This window comes from Canis aureus, chromosome 27, assembly GCF_053574225.1.
Source record: "Canis aureus isolate CA01 chromosome 27, VMU_Caureus_v.1.0, whole genome shotgun sequence".
NCBI lineage: Eukaryota > Metazoa > Chordata > Mammalia > Carnivora > Canidae > Canis > Canis aureus.
Genome location: NC_135637.1, coordinates 20455338 through 20473292, shown reverse-complemented (window position 1 = coordinate 20473292; position 17955 = coordinate 20455338). Strand labels below are relative to the sequence as shown.

The window sequence follows — 17955 nt, the reverse complement described above, 5'->3', positions numbered from 1 at the left end:
ACTATATGACCTGTGATTTTGTCATTTAACCAAATCACTTTTACATTTACATCTGATATTTTTGAAAATATCATGGTTAATGGCTGCATAATGTTATAGTTGTTCAAGTACTAAGTAGGTAATTATTCTCATTTGCACCATGACTACTATTATATTGAAATAAGCTACATTATAAAGCCTATTGATGGATTCCTAACCTACCTTTACCAGGCTATACACTGCTGATTGTCAGATTTTAGCATATCATCCCTTGACATCTCTACGTCAGTGGTCCCAAGCACAAATGTATATACAAAGACTAGCCCACCAACATGAATGAATGGAGAGGGTTGGGAACAAGGGGAACAAGGTCTTTGGAGAACATGGGCCTTGAGTACAAGGGACAGCCAGTATTCAGCTTCAGCTAATTTTGCCAATCAAGAGTATTAGTCTAAATTTTCTGATTTTTTAAAATAAATTAGAAAACTACTTTTATTATTTTATTTATTTTATTTTTTATTTTTATTTTTTATGGGAGTTCAGTTTGCCAACATATAGCATAACACCCAGTGCTCATCCCGCCAAGTGCCCCCCTCAGTGCCCATCACCCAGTCACCCCAACCCCCCGGCCAACTCCCCTTTCATTACCCTTTGTTCGTTTCTCAGAGTTAGGTGTCTCTCATGTTTTGTCACCACCACTGATATTTTCACTCATTTTCTCTCCTTTCCCTTTATTCCCTTTCACTAATTTTTATATTCCCCAAATGAATGAGACCATATAAGGATTGTCCTTTTCCGATTGACTTATTTCACTCAGCATAATACCAGAAAACTACTTTTAAATATAAAATTTCCCAATTACATAAAACACCAACCAAACACAACAGTCTAGCCAACTGGATTTGGTTTTCAAATTAGAAGAGTTCAAATTTATGAAACTTGTACATTGTCACTTGTTATAACCATCCTGAGATAGACTTTTTTGTTTCTGTTTCTGATTTTTGTTTTTTAAATATAGCATAGGGAAAAACTTTAAAGAAAGACTTACAATTTTCCTTACAATTTAAGTATATAGAAACACCCTCACCCTGAATTGTCAGATTGTCAGATTTATTGATGTTCAATTAGATGATTCTATTTAAAGTTTATTATTTTAGGTGCATCTGGCTTTTTTAAATTGTTAGGCTTTTTAAACTTTCCTTTGATAATAAATCAACATAGGTTCATAAATGCCATGTATAATCATGACAAGAATATACGGAAATTAAGTGTATGTGTACAAATCACACATCCAGTCTCTTGCTCCTTAAGCATTGTTTACTCTTAGATCTATAATCTAATTTTTTAAAGAAAATGCAATGTATAATAAATCTTGAGTTTCGAATACTATGTGCAATCACGATGCTCTAGCATCTCAAAAGTAGACAGGGAAAATAAAGAATCAGAACAAAGGGAAACTATTTGTTTCCAAATCAAGAACAAACAATAAACCATGTCTTAGTGGCTATAAACTCATGACATCAAGCCATAGAAGAGGGTAATTTTTACAAAATAAAGTATAGAATAATCTACCATGCATCAAGCAAACTGTATTGAATCTAATAAATCTAAAACTCTTAATAAAGTGCTTGGCAGGAAATCATCAAGCAGATCCAGTGTTATGAGCTCATGTGCCACAGCTGTCACCAGAGGACCGGGGTGAAATTCTGAGTAGCTACAAAGGCAAAAACACAGAAAGTAGAGGAAATTTTCATGTCACTAACACTGTGAAGCAGTGTTTGCTCAGCTCAACAGCCTCAATGATTACATTTTGTTTTTCTGCATATCTACATTCTATTCACGTAATACCCATATGGTTCAAGTGGTGTCCCTATTATTAGTCTTCTGACAGGAATGTCCCTTGCAAAAGACCATTGTTTGCTTTATGGGGAAAGGAGATATTTAGAGAGACGTTTGTCTTGAGGATCCACCCAGCTTTAAGAAAGGGTGATGCCCATGACTGGACAACTTTAATTCAAAAACATTAGTACTATATTTTAGGTAAATGCTTAAGGAAGAGGAAGTATTACTAAGCTCAGATTCCATTCTCCAGATGCTATAAAATGGCGTGTGTTACCAATTTTTGAAAATTCATATAAATTATTATTTTAATAGAACAACAATAGTAGTAACTAATGGTTGGTAAGCAATATGCCAAGAAATATACTGTGTATCTCACATGACTTGATTAATTTATCCTCTATCACTCTGTGAGGTAGCTACTATTGTTACATCTATTTTCAGATATGGAAATAGAGTAAGTGGCAGAGCTGGGATTTCAATCTGATCAGTTTGATTCAGGAGGTAGTTTAACCTCTTTGAGTGTCATTATGGTGAGATATTTGCCTGGTAGGCAGTCAAGTATGATTCTAACCCATACTTAGTCCAAGTCTTCAAAATGGAAAGTCTATTCATTTTGCCAACCTGCCTTTGATTCAAATGAGGAATCTGCAGGATGCAGCTGATCACTACAAACCCCGAGAACTCCCTCATTCACTTCAAGACTGGCAGGGTTTATTTACCCTTATTTAATCAAATTGTAACTGAACCAAGTGAGAGTTTGTCCCCTCCATGCACAGAGAGCCAATAAAAACTGACACTGAGCTTTTGCAGTGAAGAAAAATAAGCTGTTAATGGTGTGGTCTCACCCATGAGAACAGGACCTAATGCTCAAAAGTCCTGTACCCCCTCATGGTTTGCAAGTGAGGATTTTTAAGGTCAAAATTTGGAGCAGTGGGCTCCTGAGAAGGTGGACGCTATTGATTGGAGGCCCATGATGTCATGCTAGCAGATGCTCCGGCGCCATTTCATTAAGTCCCACAGCAGTCTTCTCCGTCTCAAGAGATTTGGAATCTGAAAAACGTCTTGATTCCTTATGTTAAAAATTTCACTAAGTACATCTGGTGATCATATCTATTTGTAAGCTAGTGGGGTTGCATTCTTACAGGTTTCTTGGCTAGTTCAGTTATGCCTGGGGATGATATGACCTCTATTGCTCATTCTTTCATCTGAACTGATAAGATGGAGGCCAGCTTCAAATATGATTGGATTACTTGTGATTTGTTTAATTTATGCTGTAAATCTAAAATCATATTGCTAATTCTTCTTTTTAAAAAAAAATATTTATTTGTTTGAAAGAGGGAGAGAAAGAGAGAAAGTGGAAGAGAAGGGAAGAGGGGGAGGGAGAGAGAGCCTGACAAGAGGCTTGGTCTCATGACCTGGAGACCATGACCCTGAGATCATGACCTGAGCCAAAAACCAAGAGTCGAGTGCTTAACCAACTGCAGCACCCAGGTGCCCCATATTGCTACTCTTCTAATGTTTGCTTTAGTAGGGAGGGATTTTTTTTTTTTTTCTTAACTTACTGGATTCTTTTGGCTGGTCTACTAATTAAATTGGTTAACATCTAATTTTGTACTTATGAGAGACCCACAAAGACATGAAAAGCTTCAAGACAGGCAATAGAGGCTTATATGCCATTCTGAGTTAGGGAGTTAGGGGTAGGGATCTGGGGCTTCAAAAGGAAGGAACACACAGAAAGATGGTAAGAGCAAATAATTGGAAAACAAATGTTTGTCATGACCTGCAGGGACAGTGGGACACAGAGGAAACTGAACAAACGTATCTTGCTGAGTTCCCCTTAGCTTGGCACACCTAGCCTGTACTTTTTGTAGATATTTCTGGTGGTACCTCTCTTCCAGGACCAGACCTCCTCTGAATTATCAGAGACAAATAAGGGGGAGGGGAAAGTTATTGAATCGTTGGATCTTGATTGCCTTCAGCTCAAAACAGTCCACAGGACAAAGTGACACATTTTGTGGCAGCCTATTCTGATTCCCTTTAATTTCAAAGGGATTTAATATGCATAAGTGAATAAACCATTACGTTCAGTCTGTATAAAGGGTGTTATCAGTCATCTGCTTTGCATTGGGGAGTTTTCCTCTGAGGGTAAATTCCTCTGAATTATGCTGCCCTATGAAAGGCAGCTATGCTTATCACAACATCACTAGTGCTGCACTCTGCTGCACTATGATATGGCAGAAACACATCCTTTATAGCAGTGCCGAGGAATCAGATCTCCCCACCAAAATGAGCTTTCCAGATAGTTCTGTGTGCCTTAAACATTGAAGAACAGCATTCAAAAGATTTTATTTTATTTTTAATTTTTTTTGAAGATTTTATTTACTTATTTGAGAGAGAGAGCAAGAATGTGTGCATGAGTGGGGGAGGGGTAGAGAGAGAGGAAAAGAGTGAATCTTAAGCAGACTCAGAGCTGAGAGCAGAGCCTGATTTGGGGCTAATCTCAAGACTCTGAGATTAAAACTAAACTGAAACCAAAAGTTGGATGCTAAACTTACTGAGCCACCCTGATCAGAAACTCTTTCGCTTAACATACAAGTTCATAGCTTTTTTTTTTTCTAAAATTGCCAGATATTATCAGGAGCATAGCCTCCCAAATAATGGAGGAACTTCATCCTAGCCTCATGATGTACCAATTTAGTAATGGAGAATATAGAAGCAGGCAGGGATAGAGGGAGGAAATAGTTGAAAGCTATTTGGGCAGCCCTGGTGGCACAGTGGTTTCGGACCGCCTGCAGCCCAGGGTGTGATCCTGGAAACCCCAGATCGAGTCCCGAGTCAGGCTTCCTGCATGGAGCCCGCTTCTCCCTCTGCCTGTGTCTCTGCCTCTCTCTCTCTCTCTCTCTCTCTCTGAATGAATAAATAAATCTTAAAAAAAAAAAAGTTTTAAAAATTGAAAGCTATTTGTAGTTTTAAAAAATTCCCAGATTTCACTCTATCATACAATAAGCTTTAAAGAAATTGCTGTTGTATTGAGACCAAACTAATTATAATGAGACAGGTCCAGATAATGATAATGTGCTGTGATTTTAAAAATGAAATTCAGAAAAAAATAAATTAAAAAAAAATTAAAAAAAATAAAATGAAATTCAGGACATAGCTCCAGGGTCTGTTTTTAATGACACCTCCATTGATAAAGGATGTAAAATTTTCCAAGTCTGTTAGCTAGTCATTCAATAGTAAATTTGACCAAGTGTAATGACACCCACATTTTCTTATTAGAGTGCTTATGGTTATCTACATAGCAAATGGCAAATTGGAGATTTATATGCCATTTAAACTAGGTTACATCTAGGAAAATTCATTCTGGGTCATTATGGGAAGACTGCTCTTAAAACAGTCTAGTGGAACAGTTTTAGATGGTTTTCTGTAGTACCAAGAGTCATTAATATAACAAGAGATTCCTTTTTAGGGATCCCTGGGTGGCGCAGCGGTTTGGCGCCTGCCTTTGGCCCAGGGCACGATCCTGGAGACCCGGGATCGAATCCCACATCGGCCTCCCGGTGCATGGAGCCTGCTTCTTCCTCTGCCTATGTCTCTGCCTCTCTCTCTCTCTCTCTCTGTGACTATCATAAATAAATTAAAAAAAAATTTAAAAAAAAAAAAAAAAAAAAAAAAAAAAAAAAAAAAAAAAAAAAAAAGAGATTCCTTTTTAGCAGAAGAGTTATTTGAATAGACAGCTGGGCATTGTAGTGCAAAACAGGCATCAGCTTAGTTTTGCACTTTGGCCTTATAACATAAAGCCGTCTCATTACGACAAGCCCTATTATGGTAGGAAATCTGTCTAATGTAGCTCATTCTTGCTCTTAGTCCAGGGAGGTTTAATTACCAGAAGAATTAATCTCACCAATAATGGGGGATCCCTGGGTGGCGCAGCGGTTTGGCGCCTGCCTTTGGCCCAGAGCACGATCCTGGGGACCCAGGATCAAGTCCCACGTCGGGCCCCCTGCATGGAGCCTGCTTCTCCCTCTGCCTATGTCTCTGCCTCTCTCTCTCTCTGTGTGACTATCATGAATGAATAAATAAAATCTTTAAAAAAAATCTCACCAATAATAATAAGTAATATTTGTAAGGACTTTGAAGTTTACAAGGATTTTCACATATAGTTCCTGCCCTTGTATCATTGCCCATACTTCCTAACTGTTCTTCCTGATACCAGTTTCAACTCCTTCCAGTACATTCTCTGTATTTATGATCAAAACACAAATTTCATCACATTATTTTCCTGGTTATACATTTGCAGCGTTTCCTTATTGCCTACATGGTAAAGTCTAGGTCATTAGCAAATCATACAGTGTAGTAATATTGCTTGTGTGGAATCAGATTTTCCGTAACACACGCACACACACAAACACACACAAATATACCAAAATGTATTTAAAAAGTAGTGACAACATAGAGAGGAGTAGATGCTGCAAATCTTTGCTAGTCTTGTTTCCTAACATTTTCCATTGTAAAGAGTTCACAGCTTCCAGTGGCATAGATAATACAGGTCAGGGACCAGATAGATCTCAGACAAAATTTTAATAGCTCATATATATTAAACATTTTAGACAACATGGCATAGTACTTAATACATAATAACTGCTCAACAATAATTTTCTAAACTTTATTTCAATGTGGCAAGTACTGCAGTATAATACATCCTCTACTATGGAATTTCCACAGATTGAGGATATTGTAATGGTAAGGTTCCAGTGTATAAATTATGTGAAAATACTGGGCAAAAGGGAAGGAAATATTTTGCCAGCTGATAATATAATGTTGCAAAACTTCTATTCAAGGAGATTTTTAAAAATCTGAGTTTACTATTGTATATTTCACAGTTGAAAATAAGCTCTGGCCCATGAGATTTTTACCTACACATTGGGGACAACATCTTGTTAAAACAAGATTGTGAAGTTTATATAAGAAAGTCTGCCTTTCGATATAGACTTACATTTTTGTTCTTCCTGTTTCTTTTGGAATCTGCATTTTTCGGTGAATGATGAGTATTTCTTGGTCACCAAATCCTCTCTTAGTCTACATTCATTTGGTAGTACACTGGAAAGCTGAAGAAAAGTGATTAAAGACCAGGAATGTCAATGTTTTTGGCATGAAAATGGATCATATTTGACTTTTTCAAATATATGCTCTTGAAAATTGGCCATTCGTATGTACAGACATTTAAATTTCTAAATATAATAAGCTGTGTAAAAGGAGATATGATTTGAGGAAATGACTATAGTAATGATCATTACGGGAAGGACCAGTGCAAAATTACCAGTTCAAGAACACTTTATGGAACATAATGAATTGTCATAGTTGTTTTTAGAGTTAGAAAGATTCTTTGACTAAATGTTAGAACATCTTTGTTTAACAGCATTCATTCTAAGAAAGACATACAAATACACTGATATAGTGTCACTGATCTCTCTTATATACAAATCATTTAAATTACAAAGAACAAACATTCCCTTCACAAAATCTGAATATACCCTTCCTTAGCTTGAACTTTAATTGAACTTGATAAATGTAATTTGATTTTCAAGGTTGTTCCTATCATATCTTAATGAATTAAAGAAATATAGCAAAGATTCCTTGTGTGTATGTTTTTTGTAATAATGAAAAAAATCACAGTTACACATTACCTATAAAGAAAAAGAAGGAAAAAAAAAGAAAAAGAAGGAATATGATGTAGGTTGAATTGACTTATATACTACATCATTTAATTCCTGCAAGTCTTTTGTTTTGTTTTGTTTTATTTAAAAATTTTTTTTAAATTCCTACAAGTCTATTGAAAGAGGAATTGCAATCTTCACTTTAGATGTAAAGTACCAGTGCAATACTATCTTATATAGAATAAAATTACAATTGTTTATAATGAATTGAAGATTATTGTTTCACTGTTTAACATTTTCTGGATGATGCTGTTTTAAAAAAAAGTAGTGTAAATGTAAAAATTCAATATATTGGTGGGATCAATAATTGTGATCACATTCAATATTTGTAAATTCATTTTCTCTCTAAATTGAAAAGGACTGCAATTTTTTTTTTAAAGAGTTACTTATTGGGCAGCCCGGGTGGCTCAGCGGTTTAGCGCTGCCTTCAGCCCAGGGTGTGATCCTGGAGACCCGGGCCTGCTTCTCCCTCTGCCTGTGTCTCTACCTCTTTCTCTCAATCCTCTCTGTGTGTTCTCATGAATAAATAAATAAAATCTTAAAAAAAAAAGAGTTACTTATTGATTTATTTATTCATGATAGACAGAGAGAGAGAGAGAGAGAGAGGCAGAGACACAGGCAGAGGGAGAAGCAGGCTCCATGCACCGGGAGCCCGACATGGGACTCGATCCTGGGTCTCCAGGATCGCACCCTGGGCCAAAGGCAGGCGCTAAACCGCTGAGCCACCCAGGGATCCCCAAAAGGACTGCAATTAAAGAAGATACCAGAATTATTTATATCATTAACTTTATTATTTTCAGTGTTCAGAATAAAAGTCAATACCAACTTGTGTAATAACAAGTCTTTTCCAAAAAGTCTATCTCTCACAACTATTTTTAATAAAAGCAAAGATAATAGGAAAGAAGTGTTATCTAGTTATCTAATTATCTATAGATATCTATGTTATCTAGTTTTGTGAAAACACATAATACTGAGAATGTCAAAATTTTTTGTTTAGGAACATGATCTCTTTAAGAGTGTGATGAAAATAATAGATCATCTTCTCAGAAGAAGAACTACATATGCATACACACTAATCCTCCAATCCTCAATCAATTAAAATCCCTTTTATGTATGCAGTAGTATGAAATATAGAACCCACAGATTTATGATGACCCAAGATCCTACAATTATTTACTCCCTGCAATCTTCATGCTTACCCCCAAGGATTTCAAACCCCTATTACCCTCCACTGTTTGTTTTCCCTAGCATTTTCACCATCCGACACATGATGTAATTTACTCATGCATTGAGTGTCCATTGCCTGTTCCACTTTCCAGAATGCAGCTTCCACCAGGGCAATGATCTTTGTCTATTATAGTCAACAGTTCACCTAGAACAGTTTCTGACACAAAACAGTCCCTCATTATTTCCTGAACCAATAAATAGATTTATAGTGACTGTATATGTCGTATTAAGAATATAAGCCTCAAATTTGAATTCAAGAACCTTTTATTGAATTGTTGATCTGCATATCCCTAACTTCATTCTTTTAAAGGTAATAGACCATGCATGTTGTTGTAGTGTTTTTAGGATGAAATAACAAATATATAATCTTATAAGAACCATCTATCACTTATATGACTGCACAGATTGTTCCCTGAATTAGCCATAGAATGTGGAGGCCAAAGCCACCACTTCTCATAGGATTATCAAATGTCCATATTAAGTGTCAGTTTTAATTGAAAGTTTCTTTAAGGGTAAACTGATTGTTTACAATGTCTTAATGACCAGAAAATTTTTATCAAAAATAATGGTAATTCAAATATTATTATAGCGAGTAAATTATTAAATTCGGAATTACACCCATACCGACACCCCCCCACACACACACACACACAATTAGACATTTTTCCCAAGTGTATTTACCTCAGATGATATTTCTTTGATTCGCTAATTGGTTTTCATTATTTTTTTTTTCAGCATTGTGTCCTTACTCTCATATTTTTGGGCCATTCTTCAAATAGAATATCCAGGTTTCATTACCAATGGTAAGATGAAACCATGAACTTAAAAAGTCACCTTAATAACCAAATGTATCATGAAATGCACAAGTAGAAAAAAAGTCTATGGCATCGCTAGCCAATATATCTTTATCACAGCTACTATTGAGAAGACAGACTGATAAAATGTGGGAAGATAATTCAGATTTTGTGAGGAAGGAAAACATGTTCTTACACTTAGGGACTATTCATTACATTTTAGTACAAAGGAAATTTTTCATATAGCTGAGTTATCAGCCAGTGAATGAAAACTGAAGGATGAACAGTTCTATATAATTGTTGTAGAATACTCGCCAAGTCTTGTGAGATTCAGCCTGAGGATAAGTGGGGAAGAAAGAATAAAGGGAGCTCATCAAACAGTTGATATTCTTTGTAGGGAGAGCCTCTTGGTTGTTGGATAGGAGGAAGCAGGCAGATGTCAAAACTATGTTCATAGCTCCTTCCTCTACAATGACACAGGTTCTGTTAGATACTTCTCACACTGAAATAAACGACTCTGTTCACACACCTGTGTGCAAGATTAGAATATTTATTCTCCATGATATGACTACTCCTTAAAACCCAGGTCATCTGGCAAACTATGCGTGAATGAATGAATGAATGAATGAGATCTATGAGTCACCTGCCACAGAGAATGAGAGTTTATTGTGTTTGTCTAGATAAGGAACATACTGGGGTGTAAGTTTTGTTGTTGTTGTTGTTCTTTTACCTAAACTTATCAATTATACTCCTTCTTACCATTATTCAGTTTTATCCTAAATTTCATTATTATCTTCTTAAATAATTTGTGCTATAAACAGCCAGCAAGTCCCCTTGTTCCTGTGTTTTCTCATACTGCTGTGATACCATTTTTTTGTTGGATTAGTCTGTATGTCACACACGTAAGAACACAGCAATTGAGATATTAACAATGTAGGGGATCCCTGAGTGGCTCAGTGGTTTCACGCCTGCCTTTGGCCCAGGGTGCGATCCTCGATCCTGGAGTCCCGGGATCGAGTCCCGCATCGGCTCCCGGCATGGAGCCTGCTTCTCCCTCTGCCTGTGTCTCTGCCTCTCTCTCACTCTCTCTATGTCTATCATAAATAAATAAAAAAATAAATCTAAAAAAAAGAGATATTAACAATGTTAAACAATTTTATTAATAGAATATATCTCTCCATTTCTTTTTTTTTTTTTAATTTTTTTTTTTATTTATTTATGATAGTCAGAGAGAGAGAGAGAGAGAGGCAGAGACATAGGCAGAGGGAGAAGCAGGCTCCATGCACCAGGAGCCCGACATGGGATTCGATCCTGGGTCTCCAGGATCGCGCCCTGGGCCAAAGGCAGGCGCCAAACCGCTGCGCCACCCAGGGATCCCCTATCTCTCCATTTCTTCAGGTCTTCTTTAATATCCCTTCATTGGGTTTCACAATTTGCTACATAAAATCTGTAAATATTCTGCACTTAACAACTATATATTTTGTAGCATTTTCTTTCTTGTGAATGGTAGCATATATTTGGCTATATTTTCTAACTTGTTATTGCTATGTAGAGAAATGTGCTGATTTTAGTTTACAGAAGTTCTAGAAATGCTGATAATAATAACTGGAACTTCAGAAATCTGGATTAAAACATAGAGAAAAAGAGAAAAATAGTAAACTAGATAATGAATTTGATGAAATCACTCAGAATGAAGTGCAGAGAAATAAAGATAAGAATAGAAGAAGAAGAAGAAGAGAGGTGCCTGGGTGGCTCAGTCGGTTAAGTGTCTGCCTTCAGCTCAGGTCATGATCCCAGGGTCCTGGCATGGAGCCCTTCATTGGGCTCCATGCTCAGAGGAGAGCCTGCTTCTCCCTCTTCTCCCCATTTATGCTCTCTGTTGCTATCTCTCTCTCAAATGAATAAATAAAATCTAAAAAAAGAGAGAGAGAGAATATAAGAAGAAGAGATTGGGATAACTGAAGGAGAAAGTGAGGAGACCCAGTCTATAGTAACAAGTTCTAGAAGGGGATACCATAGATATTGGAGGGAGAACTGTATCAAAACTTGGCCCAGGAAAGCTCAGGACTGTTCTGGTGGCCTTGGAGAAGCCCACTAGGGCATGATGCATCATGGTTAATGACATGGACTTTAGGTTTAAATTAGTATCGGTTAAAGTCACAGCTCCAACATTTACGAAAAGTGTGAGTGGCCTTGTATAAAACATGTGGTTTTTTTGTTTTCTAAAGCTCAATTTCCTCATCATCCTAATGGGCATCACGTGAGCTCCTACTTTATCATATTGTCAGTGAGACAATACAAGGGCACTGTTCAGTATTGTACCTGACACATAACACCCAGAGAGTGTTACCTCTTATAGGATTCTAAAAGTGTAATGCTACTCATATTAATAGAATAAACTGATGAATGATAAATCAATGTATTAATATATTGTATAGAATTATTTAATTATTAATGTATTAATAATAAAGTAATGATTGATATATTGCTATATTATATTAATATTAATTATATGGAGGTGTAGAGGTGCTAAATAATATCTTTAAGACCTAGCTATCATGGGATTAAATACATTGTTCCTTAGAGATGAAAACACTTGTCATGCATATCTAGCGCTGCAATCATTCCAATAGTAGTATAATTTTATTCTCATTTGTCAGCTCAAAATATTCCAGTTTGGCGGGATTAGGAACTAAGAATTGTGGGGAGCTAAATTTTGGGCTAGGGGGCACTTTAGATAAAACAAAATACTAAAGCTTGGATCATTTGTCAAAATGACACACCTGAGTAGTGATGAAGCCAGGATTCAAATCCATGTGCACCCCTGTGCAAATTTCTTTCTAATAAGCCACTATGAGAGGAACCGAGTCATTGAAATGCAGAGTAAGTGATAGGGGAAGCATTCACATTATGTTTACCAATAATGTAGCGAAGGAAGGAAGGAAGGAAGGAAGGAAGGAAGGAAGGAAGGAAGGAAGGAAGGAAAGAAGGAAGGAAAGGAGGGAGGGAGGGAGGGAGGGAGGGAGGATATACTATGAATACATTTTAAATAGGATACAAATTTGTACAGAGCTTGTAACAAAAAAAAGACTTTTTTTAATAGAAGTTTAAAAAGGTCTGGGAAGGAATTAAACAAAAGATTTGTATTTGTTACCTCTTAAAAAAACTCCTTATTGCTTTCCATACTTTTCTACCTTGAAAACTTTATTACTTTTTAATAATTTTATTTAAAAATGACTTTTTAAAACAAAATATAGTCTCAAGAAAGGCAAGAAACCACATTTGGCGTTACGAGTTTGAAGGGAAGCAGTAGTTTCTATTTATAATGAATTCAGAATATAAAAAAGTAGTAAAGGACAGGCTTCCACCTCCTCTCCTTCCTCTCCTCCCTCTCATATTGCCCTCACTCATTTTCCCTTTGATTTTTCCAACATTTATGGTAGTTCAGGGTGCATATTGCATGAGAGATCCAGTCTAACAGGATGAAGGAGGGCTTTAGTCCAGTGCTAAGATACCACTGCATCCACCAGAAGAAGAGAGATTTCTTCTTTCTTACTTGATAACCTTTCCACTCCTATTTTTGCATGTCTGTGCTGTGATCAAAGCACAGGCCTTAGTTGTGAGGCTCTTGATATTGAGGGCAGAGTGGGGGACTTTGGGGGCATACACCTGAACAGTCAGCTGTTCACCTAAGCCAAGTGGAGCTGAAATCCTGCATATGTGCCAGAATGCCATTTTTTTCTTTCTCCTTTTCTCTGTTGCTTATCATACCCTGGACTATTCAGGACAATTAGCAATCGGACAGAATACTCAAGGAGGGGGATATTAAGCTCTACTTTTTTTTTTAAGATTTTATTTATTTCTTTGAGAGAGAGAGAGATCACCAGCATGAGCAGGGGCAGGGGGAGGTCAGAGGAAGAGAGAAGCAGAGTCTCCCCGCTGAACAGGACCCCAACTCAGGGCTGCATCCCAGGACCCCAGGATCATGATCTGAACCGAAGGCAGACACATAAACAACTGAGCCACCAGGTGCCCCTGAGCTCCACTTTTGAAGGGAAGAGTAACAAATAATTTTTAGACACATTTTAAAATGAAAACTGTTTTTATATTGTTTGCATAAAAATGCCAAGAAGAATTACAGTGTTACGTATACAGAGATAATTTAACAAAGAATCTCACACTCTAGTTTTTGAATACAAGAGAACAACACTATAATTTGTACTGGTTATTTCAGAAAAATGTATATATGCTAATTTTAAGACAACTTCTCAAATTTAGAATATCTTAACCAACTCTTCCAATTTATAATTTGGGTTAAATATTGCTATGCTACATTCAGTATTTAACTCAAAAATATTTCTGTACTCAGAACTCTGTAGAATACCAGATTGTTATAGATTGTGAACAAATCTATATGAAAAAATACATCCCAGGGTTCCTTGGGTGGCTCAGTGTTTAGCGCCTGCCTTCGGCCCAGGGCATGAACCTGGAGTCCCAGGATCGAGTCCCATATTGGGCTTCCTGCATACAGCCTGCTTCTCCCTCTGCCTGTGTCTCCGCCTCTGTGTGTGTGTGTGTGTGTGTGTGTGTGTCTCATGAATAAATAAAATCTTTAAAAAGAAAGAAAAAGAAAAAATACATCCCAGACTGAGTTCAGGTATCATTACTATTGTAGCAAACCATATTCTATATTTAAATAGTTTCTAATTTGGTAAGCAAATATAGAAAATTTGGAGTGGATTTAATTCAAAAATGAATTATATTATAAAGCAACAAAATACGCTTCTGTAAAATCTGATTTCTAAGGAAGTTAATTGCGATTTTCTTAGAACAGTAAAATCCTGAAGTTCTGAGTATATAATCATTTTCAGGAAAAATATCTTTAATCTTGATACATGGCTTTTGTGCAAAAACTTTATATGAATAGGAGGGATGACGTAAAATATAAGATGATGGGATACCTGGGTGGCTCAGCAGTTTAGTGCCTGCCCTTGGCCCAGGGCATGTTCCTGGAGTCCCAGGATCGAGTCCCACATGGGACTCCGGTGTGGAGCCTGCTTCTCCCTCTGCCTGTGTCTTTGCCTCTCTCCCTCCCTCCCTCTCTCTCTCTCTCTCTCTCTCTCTCTGTCTCTCATGAATGAATAAATAAAATCTTTAATAAAAAATATATATATATAAGATGCTGACAGGGGTTCCTGAGTGGCTCAATCGGTTAAGTGACCAGCTCTTGATTTCAGCTTGGGTCAGGGTCTCTGTCTCAGATCTTAACCAAGCCCTGCCTCTCTTCTCAGAGTCCACTGGAAATTCTCTCTCTCTCTCTCTCTCTCTCTCTCCCCCCTCCCCCGCTCTGCCTGTCTTCCTGCTCATATGCACTCTCTCTGTCAAATAAATAAATCTTTCTTAAAAAAGATATAACAATCAATAGATTAAAAATATTAGTTATGCTAACAAGGAAAATTAGAACAATCTTTTATCAACACTGCAAATTTAGTATTTGGCATATTTTTTTAAAGATTTATTTATTTGGGAACCCTGGGTGGCGCAGCGGTTTAGCGCCTGCCTTTGGCCCAGGGCGCGATCCTGGAGACCAGGGATCGAATCCCACATCGGGCTCCCGGTGCATGGAGCCTGCTTCTCCCTCTGCCTGTGTCTCTGCCTCTCTCTCTCTCTCTCTATGTGTGACTATCATAAATAAATAAAAATTTTTTAAAAGATTTATTTATTTATTTATTTATTCATGATAAATAGGCAGGCACTAAACTGTTGAGCCACCCATGATAGACATAGAGAGAAAGAGAGAGAGAGAGGCAGAGACACGGGAAGAGGGAGAAGCAGGCTCCATGCCGGGAGCCCCACGCGGGACTCGATCCCGGGACCCCAGGATCGTGCCCTGGGCCAAAGGCAGGCACTAAACCACCGAGCCACCCAGGGATCCCCAGTATTTGGCACATTATTTTCTATTTAACATTCTGATATTTCCCTATTTTGCTGCCAATTTTTTCACATATCTCTTTATCTTCCGATCTATTCCTGTCCACTTTTACTACTGAACTGAAACTACTTTCTCCATTATCATCTATGACACATCATTCTATTTTCTATTTTTCACAGATCATTGATCTTTTCATTTTTCCTATTTCTTGACTTTCTGTACTGTTGAATTTCTCTAGTTTTATAAGATTCTTTCACACGCTAATTTTTGCACCTCTACAGTATTTTTGTTTTCCAATAATTCTTTAAGGATGCACATTTCTGTAATTATCAGGTCAAACAATATAAAATATTGTTAAATCAGTACAATTAATATGCCATTATCAACTAGTGATAGCATTTATAGTTTTCTTTAAAGGTATGGTTTTTTTCCTTTCTTACTCTAATAGGCTGGAAACCTGCAATGGGGGTGGTTACATGTGTTTGCCTTTGTCCACTTCTTTGCTTTTAACTATGATTTTGATTCTCCTCCTTGTTTTCCTCCCCTCTCCATGTTAGAGTAACAGAGATGTTTAAGGGCCTATTCCCTCTCTCTTATTATTTCCCTTAGTTTCTCAGACACTGGGAGTTTCCCACCTACAGTTTCTTTGACACAAGCCAATGTATCTTCATTCCTGCTCATTACATCTTTCTCAGTCTCAAAGCCTTCTTTCTCTGACCCATCCAGTTTCTTCATCGTGGAATAGTCTTGCCAAAACAATAGACCCCAATTTTATTAATGATAAAGTTTATATACTTACTTGTGTGATTTGTAAATAAAATCATACATATAATTTGTACTTCTGAAAGACATTTTAAATTGAGGGCAGATTGTCTTTTATATTTCTTTTTTTTAATAAATTTATTTTTTGTTGGTGTTCAATTTACCAACATACAGAATAACATCCAGTGCTCATCCCGTCAAGTGCCCCCCTCAATGCCTGTCACCCATTCACCCCCACCCCCTGCCCTCCTCCCCTTCCACCACCCCTAGTTCGTTTCCCATGTTAGGAGTCTTTATGTTCTGTCTCCCTTTCTGATATTTCCCACACATTTCTTCTCCCTTCCCTTATATTCCCTTTCACTATTATTTATATTCCCCAAATGAATGAGAACATACACTGTCCTTCTCCGATTGACTTACTTCACTCAGCATAATACCCTCCAGTTCCATCCACGTTGAAGCAAATGGTGGATATTTGTCATTTCTAATGGCTGAGGAATATTCCATTGTATACATAGACCACAGCTTCTTTATCCATTCATCTTTCGATGGACACGAAGGCTCCTTCCACAGTTTGGCTATTGTGGACATTGCTGCTAGAAACATCAGGGTGCAGGTGTCCCGGCGTTTCATTGCATCTGAATCTTTGGGGTAAATCCCCAACAGTGCAATTGCTGGGTCGTAGGGCAGGTCTATTTTTAACTCTTTGAGGAACCTCCACACAGTTTTCCAGAGTGGCTGCACCAGTTCACATTCCCACCAACAGTGTAAGAGGGTTCCCTTTCTCCACATTCTCTCCAACATTTGTGGTTTCCTGCCTTGTTAATTTTCCCCATTCTCACTGGTGTGAGGTGGTATCTCATTGTGGTTTTGATTTGTATTTCCCTGATGGCAAGTGATGCAGAGCATTTTCTCATGTGCATGTTGGCCATGTCTATGTCTTCCTCTGTGAGATTTCTCTTCATGTCTTTTGCCCATTCATGATTGGATTGTTTGTTTCTTTGGTGTTGAGTTTAATAATTTCTTTATAGATCTTGGAAACTAGCCCTTTATCTGATACGTCATTTGCAAATATCTTCTCCCATTCTGTAGGTTGTCTTTTAGTTTTGTTGACTGTATCCTTTGCTGTGCAAATGCTTCTTATCTTGATGAAGTCCCAATAGTTCATTTTTGCTTTTGTTTCTTTTGCCTTCGTGGATGTATCTTGCAAGAAGTTACTGTGGCCAAGTTCAAAAAGGGTGTTGCCTGTGTTCTTCTCTAGGATTTTGATGGAATCTTGTCTCACATTTAGATCTTTCATCCATTTTGAGTTTATCTTTGTGTATGGTGAAAGAGAGTGGTCTAGTTTCATTCTTCTGCATGTGGATGTCCAATTTTCCCAGCACCATTTATTGAAGAGACTGTCTTTCTTCCAATGGATAGTCTTTCCTCCTTTATCGAATATTAGTTGCCCATAAAGTTCATGGTCCACTTCTGGGTTCTCTATTCTGTTCCATTGATCTATGTGTCTGTTTTTGTGCCAGTACCACACTGTCTTGATGACCACAGCTTTGTAGTACAACCTGAAATCAGGCATTGTGATGCCCTCAGATATGGTTTTCTTTTTTAAAATTCCCCTAGCTATTCGGGGTCTTTTCTGATTCCACACAAATCTTAAAATAATTTGTTCCAACTCTCTGAAGAAAGTCCATGGTATTTTGAT

The 17955-nt window shown here is 37.3% G+C and overlaps 1 protein-coding gene across 1 annotated transcript in view; it reads left to right on the top strand.

Annotated features, from left to right (window-relative positions):
• Nucleotides 1–17955, top strand: part of LOC144299629 (small G protein signaling modulator 2-like) — a 48489-nt gene that overhangs the window by 17270 nt on the left and 13264 nt on the right. Inside the window, exon 3 of the mRNA XM_077875018.1 lies at nt 9501–9568. Coding sequence (XP_077731144.1) covers nt 9501–9568 — 68 coding nt within the window. The remainder of the gene's footprint in view (nt 1–9500; nt 9569–17955) is intronic.